At 36.9% G+C, this 18,946-nt stretch overlaps 1 protein-coding gene across 5 annotated transcripts in view; it reads right to left on the bottom strand.

The window, feature by feature from the left end:
• Positions 1–2,863: 2,863 nt before the first annotated feature.
• Positions 2,864–18,946, bottom strand: part of LOC108699497 (type II inositol 3,4-bisphosphate 4-phosphatase) — a 308,688-nt gene continuing 292,605 nt past the window's right edge. For 4 of the 5 annotated variants that reach the window (XM_041589702.1, XM_018231625.2, XM_041589721.1 and 1 more), the window contains 2 exons: positions 12,479–12,598; positions 2,864–4,292 (listed from right to left, as the gene is read on the bottom strand). In XM_041589702.1, the coding sequence (XP_041445636.1) occupies positions 4,160–4,292; positions 12,479–12,598 (253 nt within the window). In that variant the 3' untranslated portion in view covers positions 2,864–4,159. The remainder of the gene's footprint in view (positions 4,293–12,478; positions 12,599–18,946) is intronic. The other variant, XM_041589710.1, reaches the window with a different exon arrangement.

Raw genomic sequence — 18,946 nt, 5'->3', positions numbered from 1 at the left:
GTGAAGGATTCGAATTAAAAAAACTTCGAATTTCGAAGTGTTTTTTGGGCTACTTCGACCATCGAATGGGCTACTTCGACCTTCGACTACGACTACGAATCGAACGATTCGAACTAAAAATCGTTCGACTATTCGACCATTCGATAGTCGAAGTACTGCCTCTTTAAAAAAAACTTCGACCCCCTACTTCGGCAGCTAAAAGCTACCGAAGTCAATGTTAGCCTATGGGGAAGGTTTTTTTGATCGAAGGATATTCCTTCGATCGTTGTATTAAAATCCTTCGAATCGTTCGATTCGAAGGATTTAATCGTTCGATCGAAGGAATAATCCTTCGATCGTTCGATCGTAGGATTTGCGCTAAATCCTTCGATATTCGAAGTCGAAGTATTTTAGTTCCTAGTCGAATATCGAGGGTTAATTAACCCTCGATATTCGACCCTTCATACATCTGCCCCTAAGTGTCAGGAAGATTTGTAATAGCTTGCTCTAGGAGTGAGAAGAAGGATCAGGGTAGTTAGAAGAGCAGCTAGATACTCAATGGAAATGCCAGGAATAGTTACCCTACGGCAGGGATCCCCAACCTTTTTTACCTGTGAGCCACATTTAAATGTAAAAAGGGTTGGGGAGGAATACAGGTATGATAAAGCCACTAGGGATGACAAAGAAGGGCTGTGATTGGCTATTCGTGCTCGTAAATCGACTGGCAGCCTACTGGAGGCTCGACTCTACAGTACAGCTGGTTCTTTTTGGTCTTGAACATGAGACACTGGGGATCACTGCCTATGGTGACAAGGCCACCAGTATAGGGGCTCAAGATGATAGGTATAGGAGATGCCTAGAGCATGGGACCACAGTGATCTTTGCCTTGTAAAGGGAACTGTTTCACCAAGGCACTGAGTATTACCTCTGGAAAGTTGGTACTTAAGAGCAATATCTGAGTGATGGAAGTATTTGAAGTAACTGTAAATTGATTGAGCTTGTCCCGTCATTTCATCACCTACCAATGAGACTGTGAACCTTTCAGCCAATGAAGAGTTTCACAGGGTTATTAAAACCACTGGCACCAGTGTGGATAACCCTTCCTCCAAGAGTAACTCGATCCCATCTGAGAGTCCATGTAACACATACTCTACCAGTAAGTAGACTGTTGTCAAAAAACCAGTTACATACATGTTTAATGTTGAGTTTATGAATACAGTTTAGTTTCCAAACAGATAGTAAATCAGTGTAAAGTGAAAATGACAATATAATATAATTAATTAAACACATTAATGGCTTCTCCAAAATAAGTCTTTATGCGGGTGTTTTCAGTAATGCATATATACATATATATATATATATATATAGATATATATATAGAGAGAGAGAGAGAGAGAGAGAGAGAGAGAGAGAGAGAGAGAGAGAGAGAGAGATTAGTCAGTATGAGGTCCTCATACAGAAACTCATGTTCTTTGGAAGAGTTTATATTTAACCTATTTACCATTGAATCAATCACTTTATCTGCATTTATAATAGCTGTTTTCAGTTACAATATTCTCCTTTGAGCTAAACAGTGTAATTTATTTGTAAAAGCTATGGCAGAATGCTCACTCTCACACTCAGCTGACTGGAATGAATGGGAGGAGACAGGGTGATGAGTATATTCCAGTTTTTTTAAGGCTATGGACACACACGCTGTTTTCAGCCTGCGTAGGTGGCGTTAGATTGCGATGTGACTGAGAGTTAGAGAAGAAAAGAGCTTGTGTAGCATTGTTATAGAATCCCACCCAGGACTTTCAAGGGAATTCCATCCAGGACTTGAAAGTAAGAAACCTATCCAGGATAGGTAGGGTGGGAATCAATCCCATAAGTCCTAGTGTGCGGGTGTTTATTTCTTTGACACATTACTGCAATTCCTAATAGTACCATTAGCATTAAAATGGATCAATTGGTTCGCAAGAAAAATCATAAGGTTCTGGGGAAACTATAAACAGATACCCTTTGCTGCAAAGAGCATACTACACAGGGGCATTCAACAATACAAACACTTCTTTTATACCCCTTTTATTTAGTATATTCTCCATGTGTCTGTGTGGGTTTTCTACTGGTACTCCAGGACACACCCTCTGTAAAGTGCCACTATAAATAAAAGGGTAGGATTACCTTAGGTAACTTGGTGGGACAGTAGTTAGCACGACTGCCTTGCTGTATTGGAATTCCAGTTCGGCTGATAGCACTTTCCATGTAGAGGTTCTCTTGAAGCTTGCATTGGTATCCTACTGGTTGAACTTTGTCTTTATTTGTGAACATTTTTTCCACAAATAAATGCCTTGATACAGTAGATCTGCAGAAATCTCAGGGCAAAGACTTTAACAGCTAGAGCTGTGAATATTCAGCATGGGACCTGCTTAGTGTGACTGTTACTTCTCTATAGTGATATCATCTCTACTTGCTGCCAAGGAAATAAAGGAAACTCCACCAGTTTATTGCCTGGAAGAGATTTACCCAACCATCCAATACTATTGCTTGTACCTCTCCTGCAGGCAGCATATGTTTTTCCTACCTCAAAGTTAAAACTATGTTAATGTGCTAGTGTTTAATGATATTTTACTTTCACAATAAATTGCAACCCAGAAATAGGGTAGTAAAATAAAAAACACAATTACACACTTACCTACATGGGGCACTGATTATTAACACATAAATGAATCTGTTGGTAGGAAGGATTTTATCCCAAATGGTATTTAGCAAAGTCTCAAAAAAGTGCCATTTATTACTCCACCTTTTTTTTTTTCAAGAGATTTAGTAGCAATTACCTGATGAAATGCTTTGCTCCTCATTTTTCATATGTATGGTTTATACGAGTAAACAAAAACGCCAGGAATAATAAATAAAATTATTTTTATTCAAATAAAAAAAAAGTATACACATGGTGTACAATGGGTATGGTAACACACACAAGAAAACAAGGATAATGACCCAGCTAGAGTACCCATATTATGATACATGTACAAACTTGTTTTCTGCTGAGAAAAAATATTTAATGGACATGAAAAATCAAAATTAAACTCTTGTATAAAAAAAAAAAAAAAAAAATGAAAACCATTGTAATAGGAAGGTAACAGAAATCAAGACAATGGGCATATTGCTAAGCTATGATGCTGACTTCTAACCCAATTTACTGTCACATTGTCTGTATAGACAAACCAAATGCTCCAGCTGTCTGTTGTTATTGTGCTTAGTAAAGTACAGAATAAATAAGATTAATGTTTGAATGGTGTCTCCCTAAGTTATGAACTATAACACCTCCGTTTTTGACTGACAGTTTGGGCAAAGGTCATCACATGAAACAGAAATGGATTGTAATAATACTTGTCAGTTTATGAATGCAACTTTTACAAATAAATACTTTTTATTTACAGCTGTGAAGTGACTCCCTGTTTGCTTTAGAGCAGACTTGTCCCATGAGTGACCGGCCAACGGCTGTTGAAGAGGCTGTGGCACATTATTGTGCTATAAGGAATACAGTTGTTTAGGGTCTAACCCTTGAGACACTTTATCAACCTCTTTCCTTCCTTTTGTCATGGTGTGAGATAGAAAAGCTCTACAAAGAGCAGTTTCATTTGCATGGAATGGATGAGTGAAAGCTATCATCTTTCCTCTGAAATTCTCCTTTCCATGCTGATTACAGCGTAACCCAAAGCATTTTATCAGGCTGGTTGTTAGGGAAATAAAAATGGCTCTCTTGCCTCTGAATGTCAGCATGATTCTCAAGACAAAAAGATTTTTTTTTTAAACAGTGCTTGACAGTCAGGGGTTGCTTGTTAATGACCAGCTATCCACAAGAATTGTACATTGTATTCTGAATGTGGCATACATTGCTAATTTCACAGCAGTTGACAAGGTATGATGATGGGCTTTGTTACTTTAACTATCACTGTTGGAACCTTGAATAGGCCGCTACCTGTGCAGGCGGGTGCGAGTAACTCCCTCTGGCAGCTCTTAGCTGTTAGTTTTGAAAGGACCTGCAGTTCAGCAATAGATATAATTGTGCCCAATTGTCCAGTATGTGGGAAACACTGGTCTAATGCTACTTAGTTACAGCACCAGCTCTAATAGCTCACTGTCTGTGGAATGTGCCTTACAGCTGCTCATATTTTCATGTATCCCGTCAATGGAATTAATTGGTAACTTTTCCATATGTGCCATCGGGAGGCCTGTAGTACTTGGGGAAAGCCAGCAGCTGTATGGTGTTGAATGCATATTTTCTGCATTTGATATTCTTCAGAACATTCTCTATGCGGCATCCTTCTCTGGTAAGTACATAGAGAGAGAAAAAGAGAGAGAGAAAGGGAGAGAAAGAGAGAGAGAAAAAAGGACAACGGCATGAAACAAATTATACAGAAATATCTTTTATTTGTTCATTGCTGTGTTGCAGTTTTTCAGTAAAAATAACAAGGTTCCAACTATACATGTTGTTGTGTTTTCCCAAGTGATGATACATCTTACAGGTTTTAATCCAAAGGTCAGGAAAAAATAGTAAATACCTTCAGAAACATCACACATCATGTTTAACCAGGGCCGGTTTTAGGGCATTTGCCCTGGGCCCCCAGGGGGGGGGGTGGTGTAGATAAAGGTAACAATTGATATTTTCTGTATATATACCAGGGATATCCAATATGCAGGCTTTCAAGCTCTTGAACTGCAGCCTCAATTAGGCTCTGGGAGTTGCAGTTCAACAGCTTGAGGGCCATAGGCTGGACATCCCTAATTTATGTAATTCTCCCCTTCTCAGATGGGGGCTGCAATTTTGTGCCATTGAAGCAGCCACATCTTCTCTAACTCCGGCCCTGTGCGTAGGCAATCAAGCGTCTTATTAAATACATTTGTCCATTCATATTTCTATTTAGATTTGATTTGATAAATCTAACCATAGATTTCTATTTATACTCTTAACCTTAGATACCAGATATTTACATCCTATACACAAGAATAAGGCATTTATTTTCACCTGGCCATAAAGATCTATGAATTATTTTATAATCACTATTTTCTTCCTGATCAGTTTACCCTAAAGCAAGATAAAAACTGCTTTTATTAAATATCCTGTTTTCTGTGTTTTCGATTATTTTACAAATAGTGCATACACACGAAGTACAAAAAAGATTGCCTTCTCTCAAAGAGATGGATTAAAAGCAGGATAATAAATAGGAAACAAGCACAAATAAGCACACTGGACAGAGCAACTGAAAATAACATAAAAGGCTAGTTTTTATCCTAAATCAAAACCTGGCATAAGTACACATTTAGTACTTGCCACAGAGATAAAAGGCTACAATCCGACATTTTTTGCACTTTACCCACTAGGGTATTGTACAAATAGCTGCACAAAAGGCCTGCAAACTGAGCTTTGCATTGAGTGATGCTGCATTAGGCAGCTCTTATTTCAATAGAGACGGGTACACAGAGGAATGTAGACATCCCGCCTCCCATCCCATAATTTGCGCATCATTCAGGCGTGCAAGGTATGGAGTAGCGGGAGGTGCAGTCTGTATTGGTGTTAAGGACAGGGACGGGACCAAGCAGTGCTCGTCAGTAAGTGCCAGATTTTTTTATCTGGCGCTCAGTGCAGAGTGCACTATAATCTGTGGTTCCAAATGAACAATATATTCAATAACCTCTTACATAGTGTATAGAGGGTACACATAATTCAGGTGCAGAGATTAAGAAACCACAATGACTATAGGATATACCAGAGGTTTAATCTAAGTGCTTCCATCTTGGTAAGGCTCAAAATTATCCCCCACTAGAAAGAGAACATTAATGGTTGGTTGGTTGGTTGGTTGGTACGTTGGATGGAAAGAAAGTATAAAAAGCAGGAAAGAATAAGCAAGCATTCTGTACAGTAATCTTACAGCCAAGAGGCTGTATCAACTCAGAAATATCATTTTACTGCTGAATCCAGGGGGCTTGTGGAAGAGGCTGAACAAGCTCATTTGAAAAAAATACTCATTGCTAATCTTTGTTTTTAAAATATAACCAACATGGCTGAAAAATACTTGGGCAGAGAGCAAAAAAAATACAAAAACCCTCAAATGCAAGAAAATTCATAGCTGATTAGACAGTCGTTACAGACCCAAAGCTATTTTCTTCCATCTGTTAGAAGGTAAGTAATAGAGATGTTAGAATTCTTACCAAGTTCAACATTAATCCCATAGGGATCGTGCAAGGGTTCAGGAACTGCTGGGTATTTAGCATGCAGGTGAAGGAGTGGGGCGTTATTCCACTAGTAGTAAAAGTGTTTTCTTTCATCCTACTTCCATTTAAAGTAGGTGTGACTATGCACATGTGTATAGGGGGTTATTTATCAAAGGTTGAGTTTTAGAGGTTTGTGAGGTTTTTTTTTATACCTCAACTGAACACACAACTTATTTAATTTATGAAAAAAGACAAATCTAAAAAACTCGAATCAGTGTCAAGATAAAATACTAGAATACTTGAAAAAAACAAACCCTCAAATTGCTTGAATTAATCAAGTTTTCGAGCAAAACCCATCCAAAAGATTCAAACATCATGAAGGCTATTGACATCTTCAAATGGTTCAATGGACCTCTGCCATTGGCTCCTACATAACCTTGACAGGTTTTAACTGGAGTACTTTCAGATTCAATCTCAAAAAATTTGAGTTTAAAAAAAAAAAGCCTCGAAAAATTTGAGTTTTTTTAAACCCGAAAGTTAGAATTTTGACTGAAAAATATCCTCGAAAACTCTTTTTTTTTCCGGGTTAAATACAACTCGACCTTTAATAAATCTGCCCCATGAAGGGGTGACATGTTCATTCTGGAAGTGAGAGTAACATCTTAAAAGTTGTGACTTTATTTACACGTGAACCCTATGACAAAGGTTTATTTAAATGTTTCTATATGCATAAGGGAATTTATTTTATACTGTGCCCTTTCAGCCACTGTATTCTACATATCTGTACAGACATAATTACAAGGCCTTATCTAAATCACTAATAATGATTTTGCAAGCAGGGAAACAAGATATACTATAACCATATACTGTTTTCTTATTTCGCCCACTGAAAATTCAGACTACTGACTTTTTTTTTACCTGGACCTGAGGTAGAATAACAACATAAAAAAGGGTTATGTTTGTATGTACGAGGAAAAGAAAAATCAAGCACAAATTTGGCCGAAACTTTTTAAAAAAGTTTTTTTCCCAATGCCACTCATTCACTCAACCATAAACAATGTTTTCTGGCAAAAACAAACACTTTATTATTGGTGAGAGTGTCCCTTTAACAGGTAATGAATGTGACAGTGATACAGAGGAGGGATGCACAGCCTCAACCCTTGCCACCTATAGGAAATGTTATCCTATAATTCTTCTCACTTCCAATCATCTGACCAAAAATGGAGTCAGATGTTGACTAACTTGTAAACCCAGCCAGTTGGTGGCATCTGAGTAGTAAACATGGAGACTTCTTTAACCAAACTAAAAGCACAGGTCTGCTATTTTTGGGAGATGCACCAGAATTATTGCTGAAACAAGATGGTATAAATGCCTACACTGTGTTAGCAGCAGTTGCACCTCTCGCCAGCTTTGCTTGGAGGCAAGTGTTTGGTATTGGATGGAACAGAATATATGAATATAAGAAAGAAATAAAATCAATGCTGCTTTTTAATTTATCTACTTCTCCAAGGTCAAAACCTTGGCCGTGTGAGACCGCGTCCTGCTTTACTGCTCTGCAAATGTTCTACTCAGTATACAGAATGCAAAGTGTTGTGGAAGTGCAAACACATATGCAGTGTGTTTACTAATCAGCTCAATAAGGGGGAAAATTAAAAATATTTACAGTCTGTGCAAGGACTGTTACTGAACATTGAAGGCGGCAATATGCATGTTAGATGGCATTATCGGATTGGGCATTATATACCCATTAATATTGCTTGTAGGAATCAGTTCTTGGCAGGTTTCAACTCTGGTTGCTGTATATGGATTGTCTATTCTATATAAATGTAGACTGTGGGGTTTATGGAAATATTGACTTTTTATCTAACATATTCACTTTCTTAAACGCTCTGCACAATGTCTAAAAGTAACAGATCCGTTACTTGTTTCAGCATCAGCCTGGCATGCAAAAGGTAGACACATTGGAATGATGGCAGTGAGATATTAACCTTTTGTGTGTGATCTTGAACCAATGCATCTTGCCAGTAGAAACACAGGGCTTCACAGATCAAAGAGACCATACTGTACTGTAATGTATGGTGGGGGCATTTTAAAGGGGGTTTTAACTGTCCAAACACTTTTTAAAGTTCAATTGTTTTCAGATTGTTCCCCAGAAATAAAGACTTTTTTCAATTACTTTCCATTTTTTATTTTTTACTATTTTTTTTCAAAATCTAAGTTTAATGTTCTTGTCTCTAGTGTTTGAGTCTGGCAGCTCAGTAATGTTACATAATGTTACAATTTCACAACATTTAGTTGTTACATTTCTCAGCAGTATCTCTGGAGTATTAGCAACTATTGTATCAATTCTAACAGCTGCCTTTAATAAAACTCAGGGATTCTGCTCAAAGGTAAGAAATGTATCAACTAAATGTATCAATTTAGTTTACAGGGTCGGCGACCCCCCTCCCAGAACTGCTTTAGAAGGTGAAAAAGGACATTTTACACTTCAATATTAGAAATACAGTCACACATAGGAAATAGAAAGCAATTGGAAAAAGTCGTTATTTCTGGTGATCTATCTGAAACCAACTGAGCTGGAAAAAGTGTTGGATGGTGAACAACATCTTTAAGGGATAACAAGTTTATATCTAATATAAAGACAACATGAGTTTAATCCAGGGTTCTGTATTTATAGTAGTTAAACTATTGACATTTTAAAATAGTATTATATGTGTTTTTTAGTTCCCACCCTCTGTCACTTTACATACTGTATATCTGAGGCACTCTGGTATTAGCCTGCTTTGCATTACTTAACCTTTCTTAGTCCTTTGAATATAGCAAATAAAATGAAAAATGCTATAACTAACGTAATGTCTTTTCTATGAATAAAGCTCTTCTGCTATCCACATCAGAATTCTTGTCATTTGCAAGGCCCACTGTACTGAATCTCTCCTAGCCTGATATGACTAATAACTTGACAGCAATGGCACACACATACAGTATTAAACATCTTCAGATATGGTGATGTTTTACATACATATTTGTGACTAGAGGTATGGGATCCATTATCCAGAAACCCATTATCCAGAAAGCTCCAAATTACAAGGAGGTAATATGCCATTGACTCCATTTTAATCAAGTAATTACAATTTTAAAAAATGATTTCCTTTTTCTCTGTAATAATAAAATAGTAACTTGTACTTGATCCAAACAGATATAATTAAACCTTATTGGAGGCAAAACACTCCTAATGAGTTTAGTCAGGGGCAGATTTATCAAGGGTCGAATTGAAAATTCGAAGTAAAAAAAAAATCAAATTTTAAGCTATTTTTGTGTATTTCGACTAGGGACTAGTCCAAATTTTAAAAAAATTAGAAAATTCGAATATCGAAATTTATCATGTACTGTCTCTATAAAACTTCGACCATTCACCATCTGAAACCTGTTGAATTGCTGTTTTAACCTATGGGGGATTTCCTAGATCCCATTTGGAATCAATTAGTGGACTTTGAAAAATCAAAGTTTTTTTCGAAAACACTTTGAATCGAATTCGATCTTACTTCGATTTGAACGATCGAATACAGCCTATTCATCCGCAGAAAAAAACTTTGGTTTTTTTAATAAATTTCCGTTGTTTTTTTTTTTTTATTTGAATTTCGAAATTATGGGAGTTCAAAAAAACTCCCATTACTTCGATATTCGACCCTTGATAAGTCTGCCCCTTAATGTTTTAATGATTTTCTTGTAGACTTAAGGTATGGTGATCCAAATTACAATATCAGAAAGATCCCTTATCTGGTAAACCACAGGTCCCAAGCGTTCTGTATAACAGATACCATACCTGTATTACAAAATTCATAAAATAATCAACTTCCATTAAATATTTAGTCACCATTTAATAGCTCTATAAGTGGTCACCTTTAGAACTAAGTATTTCTGAATGACATGATGGTTAGCTGATGAAGTCTTTGTTGCTTTATAATATCATAATTGTATGTTGCTTCAGTTGCCACAATCTATAAAACCAGCTTTTCTCCAGAATCATTTTGACAGCATTGCTACTGTATAGAATATAATGGCTTGGATATCTGAATCAATGCTCTTCTCTTTTTATTTAAACTATTTAAACTATTGCCTTCTTTGGAAGTGGAAGCTTTTGCATTAAGACTTTAATACTGTAGGTCACTATCTATTGGAAAACAGTAGATGCTCAGTACATGAACCCTGATATGTAGTAAAGTGTGTTAGGGAAATAATGTGCAGTGTGAAAAATCTTCCCCTGTGCACAGTTAAGACGTGTGTTGTGCCTACATTTCCAGTCAACCATTCATGGGAAAAAAATTGTGCATTTTGATGTGTATGCTAGTGATATAATTAAAACTCCTTACTAAAAAGCAGTTATTTTGTGCCACTTCAAGCAGGTACTAAGTATGTGCAATGTTCAAATCTGTCAAACAATAAACTGTGATCTAACATGTCATAGGGTAGGAGTACATCTGCTAAGGATGCCTGTTTGTTGTTTTAATTTTTTCTAAAGCTTGACAGTGATTTTTTACCCTATGTGTGTGGAATGGCTTTCTCGCCCACTAAAACCCCTACATATGATGTCCACTGGATTGGAGACCAGTAAGAGGGAACCAGCACACCATTGGGACTGAACACAACGAAAGAGTGGCCACGGTATGGACTTGTGAGTCTTTTTCTCTACATTTCCAGTCAACCATTCATGGAAAAAAAATTGTGCATTTTGATGTGTATGCTAGTGTGCAGAGATATAATTAAAACTCCTTACTAAAAAGCAGTTATTTTGTGCCACTTCAAGCAGGTACTAAGTATGTGCAATGTTCAAATCTGTCAAACAATAAACTGTGCAGGGGACATTATTACATTGTGAATCTCACATTTTATTCTTATACTACGACTGAAGTAGTTTAGATCAGCAATCAGTATTGGGGGCTTTAACCTAAATTGTATCTGAATAGACATTAAAAAAAACAATTAAAGCTGGCCATAGACGGAAAGATAAAGCCGCACGAAAATTCATTTCGTATGATTTTCGTAACTTAGCATGACCACAATTGCACCTGCAGTAGTAAATGTCGCCATATTGTTAAAATCCACACAGTGTAATTTTCTTTGAGTTATGTAGCCTACATTTAGTTTTACTAAGTAAGTATTTTGATCTGTTTACAGAGGATCCGGTTTCCATTATTTCATTGCATTGCAGATTTCCCCATTTTATCTCTATAATTTTTTTGATTGGACTACATTTTAATTCAGCTTACAAAAGCTCAGGGTATCCTTTTATGTTTGTTTATAAAATGTAATTGATCTACAGTAGTTTATGGTATTGGGTTAATGGGTTTATGGATAATGGTATTAGGTCCTTGCAGAAGTTGCTAGGTAAGCTAGGGAAAGGTCATTCTATCCTGGGTGTCTACTTTAAGATAGTTATGATACAAAATGACAGTCCCATTAGATTTCTTTTTACATTTTAGTATTATGAAATCCTGTTACAAGAATGCTTTAAATTCCTTTAACTGGATGTACAAGTTGTAGTTTTAATATAAATAAATCATTTTATAAATAAAAAATGAATATATTCAAAGATGTTAGCCATCCAACCGTCTATTAAAAATTGGTTTTGAAAGAGTGCATTTGGTTACAAATGGAGACAATAATTCAGAAGTCTGTATTTTGCCACTTACAAAAGATGCCTTGTCTTAAATCTCTGGTGGTGTTTAGCTCAACTAAAGCTGGCCATACACAGGCTGTCAATGGCTGCCAACTGAAGTACTCTTCTCTCCAAAGAGACAAGGACACTGTTGTACTGTGGATGCGGTCCAATAGGTCTGCACCAGACTGCTATGTGATTTGATCATTAGTACAGGGACAATAATCAGATCAGTCAGATTTGTTCCACCACTTGGGTGGCAAGACGAAGTAAAGACCCACAAAATGAGCAGACCTGCCTGTGTATGACCGGCTTAGGACAACAAAGGAATAATAAAATGGAGAACAAATTTGCCATATAATTATGTTGAATCTTCTAAACAGATATTTTTTTCTTATCAATATGAACAAACAGCAGCCATATACAGAATTAGAAGGAAGAAACACAAAATAATATATTTTTTGCTTTAGACATGGGTAAAAGGGGTGTCTTTTGAGGTTTGGAATATAAAGAAATGCATACACAGTTATTTTACAAATCAAGGAACATAGCCATTTGTAGAAAAAAAATATAATAGTACTAAGTGCATATCATTGATATTTGGCTAATAGCAACGCAAGACTCAGAATAAGCCACACAACTAACAAGTGAGAGCTGACAAGAAGCAAGGCGACAGGATAGAAGTGACGAGAAGTTGGCTTGTTATCTGTTATACAGCCTTTCTCTGGGTCATCCGACTCATTCAGTACTCCCTGGGCTTGTCCGCTGTTAGACAGAAGAAGTTAGGAACAAACAGAACAGTGTTATGAAGAGCAGGTTAGAACACATTCTGAAATATTAGTACTGAAGAGGATTCACAAAAAGCATGCAGAGAGTTCAGAGAAAAAGAAAAGCTTTTCTTCCACTAAGACCTCCCACCAGCCACCTAATAGGTACATGTATCTTACACAAATTACATCTCCCATTCTGGTACTTAAACTAAAGAGGCACTGATTCCAGGATAAGCTTTGGAATTCAACCAAATACACGGTTTTCTTTGTTGCAATCTGGATTCCGGACAATTTGTTATAATGTGATCAGTAATGTGATCCTCGCGAAGGAAGAATTTTTTTGTACAGATATGTTCTCAGCTTGTTAACTATCCACTACGGTGACAAAATAATGCTCTAACCATACTCATTTTGAATGTCTTGTAACCTGAAGTGATAATTTTTCTCACTGCTTCACAGACCCATGTGTGTATAGGGCCATCAGCCAAGCCATTATAGGATGGGGCTGCTGTTTCATATAGTGAAAGTATTGGTCAGGTCATTTTGATTTGTCACTTAGGGTGTACACTTACACACCCTTCAGCTGCATGCACTTCTATTGCCCGAAAAGCAAGCCTGATTTAAGAATGCTTGAGCCTTTGAGTAAAAAAACCACAAGCGTTCCTAAACTCATGTGGTTTCTTTATTCAAATACAGTATGTCAGCTACCTGCCAACTGAGTTATTTTTTCCCCAAGCCTTACGTAGTTTTCGGACCTGAATGATCAAGCCTGAAGGCATGAGCATTCTTAAATCGGGCCCTAAATGCAAATGAAGCAACCAAAACAAAGCTGGTATTAAATACTGGGATCCCAGCACGCATCACCTTGTGCCACATGCACCAAAGTTAATGTAACCTGCACAGTTTTACAAACAAGAGCAATTAGGTGTGATGCATCGTGTGGCATTTTATTGGGTAGACTGCAAAGCAGTATTGTGTATTTTTAGGGAGCATTAGCTCGGCAATGGATCTAGATAGAAGATAGATAGACTGATCCACTGTCCACTCAACATTCAATTATATTGAAATAATAAAGACTTTGCTAGCTAGAAGTATGGATAGAGTTTTGGGAGCATTTGCCAGCTTTATATTACGCATCATATAAGCTGCTAAATATACCAGGGACATTCTGTTTGGCTGCAGCAACAACTCCATGGGAATCTGCCTTGTTTTTATATGATAACATATGGATCAGTACTTTTTAGAATATATTATTCAGAGTTAAGTTTTACCAATTTTTCACTCTGCTCTCTTGAAAAGCTTTTATATGAACCTAATGGGGGTACAAACTTGGGTTTTTTTCTTTGTTTGTAATCCTGTGAGAATGTACCTAAAAGCATTTTGACTAAGCCATGAAATATAATAATTCCACCAATTCTAATTACTGTATGGCAAGCTATCTTTGATTAATCAGTCATACTGTATTTTCTGTGGGAGTGAGTCATGTTACTAGGAGCAAAACTAGCTGTAGAATTATACCTTTTAATACCCTGCTAATTATAGGTTGGGAGTAGCACCATATTTAGCACAAAATGATGTTAGAATGGGTGTCACCAATGTCTGCTTTTAATTGATTTTTGTTAAAGAAAAACTATTACTGTGCCTAGGTACAATGCAATAATTTCACAAGGATATGGCACACTAAGGAAATTGAAGCTTTCCGTGTTTTATTTTAGCTGAAACACAGTATCAGGGGATATATAAAATGTTGGGCAGCAGGTATAAGCACTTTAAATTATAATCAATTTATGTTGCTCACAGTATCTGCATTCACTGCTAACTCATTTTGCAGTGCATAGTAAAAGTTTCTCTCTCTCTCTGGGGAACTTTTTGACTTCTCTTCAACTTTTTTTAGTGTGATTTTTGATCTTATTGTAAGAAAAACAAACAAATGCATAAAACAATGGTTTTATGTAGAAAGAAGGTATTAGAATGTAACCCTTATCATGTAAATTGCTAACATATAAAACCTTGCACAGAAAAACAATTTGGTGTGTTATATAATAAAAATGTATAACATAATGAAGAATAGCTTTCGCACCACAGAAATCCACATATAGAATGCAAGGTCTCAGCATGTATGACCTGCAACATTTGTCTAGTTACAGATCTAAATGAATTTGAAATGAATATAGAGATGAAGAATGCACTGTATCAAAAAAAACACACAACACCTGCAACTCATACCGTTCACCAATATTCATTTAAATTGAGGTCCTGCAAATGTATGACACTACAGAGCCATTTGTTTGTATTCTTAAATATTATAGGCTCCTAATATATACAGTGTATATATATATATATATATATATACACATACATACACTGTATATAAAATATGTATATATACACATATATATATATATATATATAACTGTCGTCTGAAGGTGCACACCGTTTCCCCATACGGGTAAACGTTTCAAAATTCAACATAGACTTACCTGTACATCTACCTTTGTTGTATATATTGTCACTTGCCCATGTGGGCTCTACTACGTGGGCAAGACAACCACTCAACTAAAAGAAAGGATTGCCAACCACAGGTCTGCGATCAGCAGAGCATTGAAGGAACAAGCAGCAAAACAACCAGTAGCAAGACATTTCCTGCAATTGGGCCATGGACTCCCTACATTTCGGTGTATGGCCATTGACCACCAACCTCCTCTCTCTAGAGGGGGTGACCGGGACCTGGCCCTACTCAGAAAGGAAACGAAATGGATATACCGTTTGAATACTGTTACCCCACGTGGGCTCAATGAGATACTCCCATTAGGATGCTTTCTGTGAACTTGGTTGCTCCTTGAGATGTTGTTCTGTTACTATGTAGTTACAACATTGTTTCATAGCTGCTGCTGGTTGATATAATGTTTCTATTAGCAGAAATTTGACAGGTTTCGAAACTGTTTATATTTGTATACACGCTGTATTCTTCCTCCTATACTTACCTGTTTCTCCTACGCTGTTTTTAACCCTTGTTTCCAAGACTATCTGATGCCTGAGTACCACCGTGGTGGGGCTGCCCTGTACCCTTTGACGCTGCACCTGTATATTGCTTGCATTGTGACTATCTAATATGTGGGGACGGATAAATGTATGCCTGCCAGCCGATCGTTCACTCCTAGTGTAGAACGTATCTACCCCAGACGCAACCGAATCCCTTTAATCCATATGCCTTGAGAGTACATGCTACCGTGTGCGGGTCGTTACTACCGGCAACGGGGAACTGTTATGACAAGGCACGGCCCCCTTCTGGGCAGTGGCGCAGGAGCCGCGGGGAGCCGCGACTTCTGTGTCCAGCGCCAATATGCTAATTCCCTGGTTGCTAAGTGAGTATACCAGGCTACGGGCGGCTATACTGTTGTCCAGTACGCATGTGCGCACACCCACCTCTACTAGACATATAATTGGAGCAAACTGGTCTCACAACGATGTTGATTGGACGCTCCCTTACTGATCCTTTAACATACAGCAAATCGGACAGGGTGGGGGCGGCTCTACACAACAGTGTGGGTTCTTCAGGCACAAAAGATAGCAACTTCGGAACCTGGGCTCACATATTTACACGCCTATATGTTTTTATTACCTCTACTTACTCCCGCACTCCACAATTTGTGTCCCTTCCTCCCTTCTGTTCTCCCTCACACTTCACGCATCTGCGCACAGCTGTACAGCGGTTGATGGACAGCTTGCACGGTTGCCAGGCAACAAGGTCTGGCGCCATTTCCTGTGTTTGGGGTTTAAATACTGGGACATTTTGGGATTTCTGAATGTTTGTTTGTGTTCTCCTGACGAAGATCCCTGTGGGGGATCGAAACGTTGAGCTTCAATAAACAACACTTTTGTTTTCAAAACTTCTACAAAACCTGTGAGTGTCGCTACTTTCAACGTTTATATATATATATATATATATATATATATATATATATATACATATACACTTCTACGTGACCTCAACAGGTTTTCACTGGCGTATTTTTTGGATTCAAGCTATTTCCAGCTTCAGGGTATAATAAATTTCAATAAATTCGAGTTTTTTTTAAACCAGAAAATTTTAGTTTTGACAAAAAAACTTGCATTTTTCGGGTAAAAATTCAATGAAACCTTTAATAAATAACCCCATCAATGAAAATCTGACACCCAACTAATGTCAAGTTTCTTATTTCAGTGTGATAAAGCTTATATTAAAATTTCATTTTCACAATAGTTCCCTTTTAAGTTTCAAATGAATGTAAAATTGGAATGCAACAGCATTTTCAGTTTTTGGCAGCAGAAGCACAGCAGACAACAGAGACAATTCTTTGATAATGCTATGCAGTACATTAGCATGCTCCAAGCTATAGTTGCACCCTACTGTTCAGCTATGCTCAGGTAGCAGAAACCACTAATCCTGTTTTCACAGTAATTCATGGCGTTTCTTTGTAATTATATTGATTAGCATGCCTGCTAAGGTTCACAGGATAGAGCATTATTTCACCTTAAAGACCTAAGCAATGATTTTTTTTATTAAACTGTATATTGCTGGACTATTGCTGGACTTAACAACTTACACGGTCAAATCAAACCTTAAAATATTTAAGTGCACAAAAACACAGGGTGGACTTTATTAAGGTTTGGAAGAAGACAATCTTATTTATGAAGTGTCTTTAAATACTTCCTTGTAGAGCACTTCAAAAGGGAACATGGTGTTCTAGAGAAATGTTCAGCTCAATTAGAAAGCAGGGTTAGTCTCTGCCTTAAATATATGGAATTCATTTATCTTGTGCATTATGTTGAAAGAACGTTAAAATGCAACTATTAAAATTATTAATAATACTCAAAAAAAGGCAATCTTATATCAGAACTTAACATACTGTCGTACTCATTGTGCAGAGTTTGTTCAGTGCCTTTATCAGTCCTGGCAATCACAATTAATTAAGTTGACAGGGAAACATAAATCATAAACTTTTGCCAAGCTATTAAGGGTCACCATTTACTTTTAACTGTAGAACAAATTTGATAGCAGGGATGAGATCACCGGATCAGAAATCGGGGAAAACAAACTTGAGGAAAATAAGTTAACTTTATTGATCCATGTTAAAAATACAAAAGTGTACTTTTAACTGTATCCTGCATATGCTTGGTTTTATTCTAACCACCGTGTGGCTCGCACAAGGCAAAGAGATGAAAGATGCTTTAAACATAATTCTTTCTATTAGTGCCCACCCACTATATTACATTCCTTAAAGGGGTTGTTCACATTTGGGTTAATTTTTACTAGGATGTAGAGAGTGATATTCTGAGACAATTTGCAGTTGGTTTTCATTTTTTATCATTTGTAGTTTTTGAGACATTTGGTTTTTATTCAGCGGCTTTCCAGTTTCCAGTTTCAGCAGTCTGGTTGCTAGGGCCCAAATTACCATGCGTTGATTTAAATAAGAGACTGGAATATGGATATGGGAGGGTCATTCTATAACATACTACGTTAACTTAAAGGTGAACCACTCCTTTATTGTAATCTGTGTAACAGAACCTGTAAGTGGTCTATTAGAATAAGGCTATTTTAAAATCGATCTCCAAAAAAAATTGTCAAAAGTGGAGGTACAGTATGTGATCACAGTTTTGATGAATCATAGGCGATATGTTAATTGGAATAAAATAATGCTGGGTATGCAAAGTAAAAAATAGGGAAGAAGTCATGATATTGGAATACTTTAAAAGTATATGGAATTGCAATGTTAAACTCAAAATTATCAGTAGCAGTAAAAATGAGAGGTGCCAGACAGTTGGCTATTGAGTGTTATTAGCAAGCAGGAGGATATACATGTATGGGATCATAGTTATATAGAATGCTTGGGACCTAGGGTTTTCTGGCTAAAGGGTGTTTCCATAACTTGGATCGCTATACCTACCTACTTCAAAAAACTTTTAAGCATTAAATAAACCCAATTTTACAACCATTATAGATTAATGCATCTTAGAAATCATCAAATGCAAACACTGTTTTATTAACACAAAAAACAACTAATTTGTTTAAAATAGACGGTTGATAGATGGCCGTACCGTAATTTGGAGCTTTTTGGAAATCAAATGAAAGATACTATATCTGTATAAGTATTAGCTGTATTATAGGATACAATATACTGTTCATATAATTCAGAACGGCACGTTTGTCCATGTGTCCTCCATGTTTTGCAACATAGAATATTAAGTAACGAACAGGGCACTAGGGCTAATTTTGGACATGTGCCCAACATGTTTTAATAAGCAGATGAATGTGCACAAGTTCATGGTGAAGTTCGCTTTTCCAGATTTCACTTGAAATCTT

The sequence above is a fragment of the Xenopus laevis genome, chromosome 1L, assembly GCF_017654675.1.
Source record: "Xenopus laevis strain J_2021 chromosome 1L, Xenopus_laevis_v10.1, whole genome shotgun sequence".
Classification (NCBI taxonomy): Eukaryota; Metazoa; Chordata; class Amphibia; order Anura; family Pipidae; genus Xenopus; species Xenopus laevis.
The sequence above is the reverse complement of the archived record's forward strand: the minus strand, read 5'-3'. Positions and strand labels throughout refer to the sequence as shown.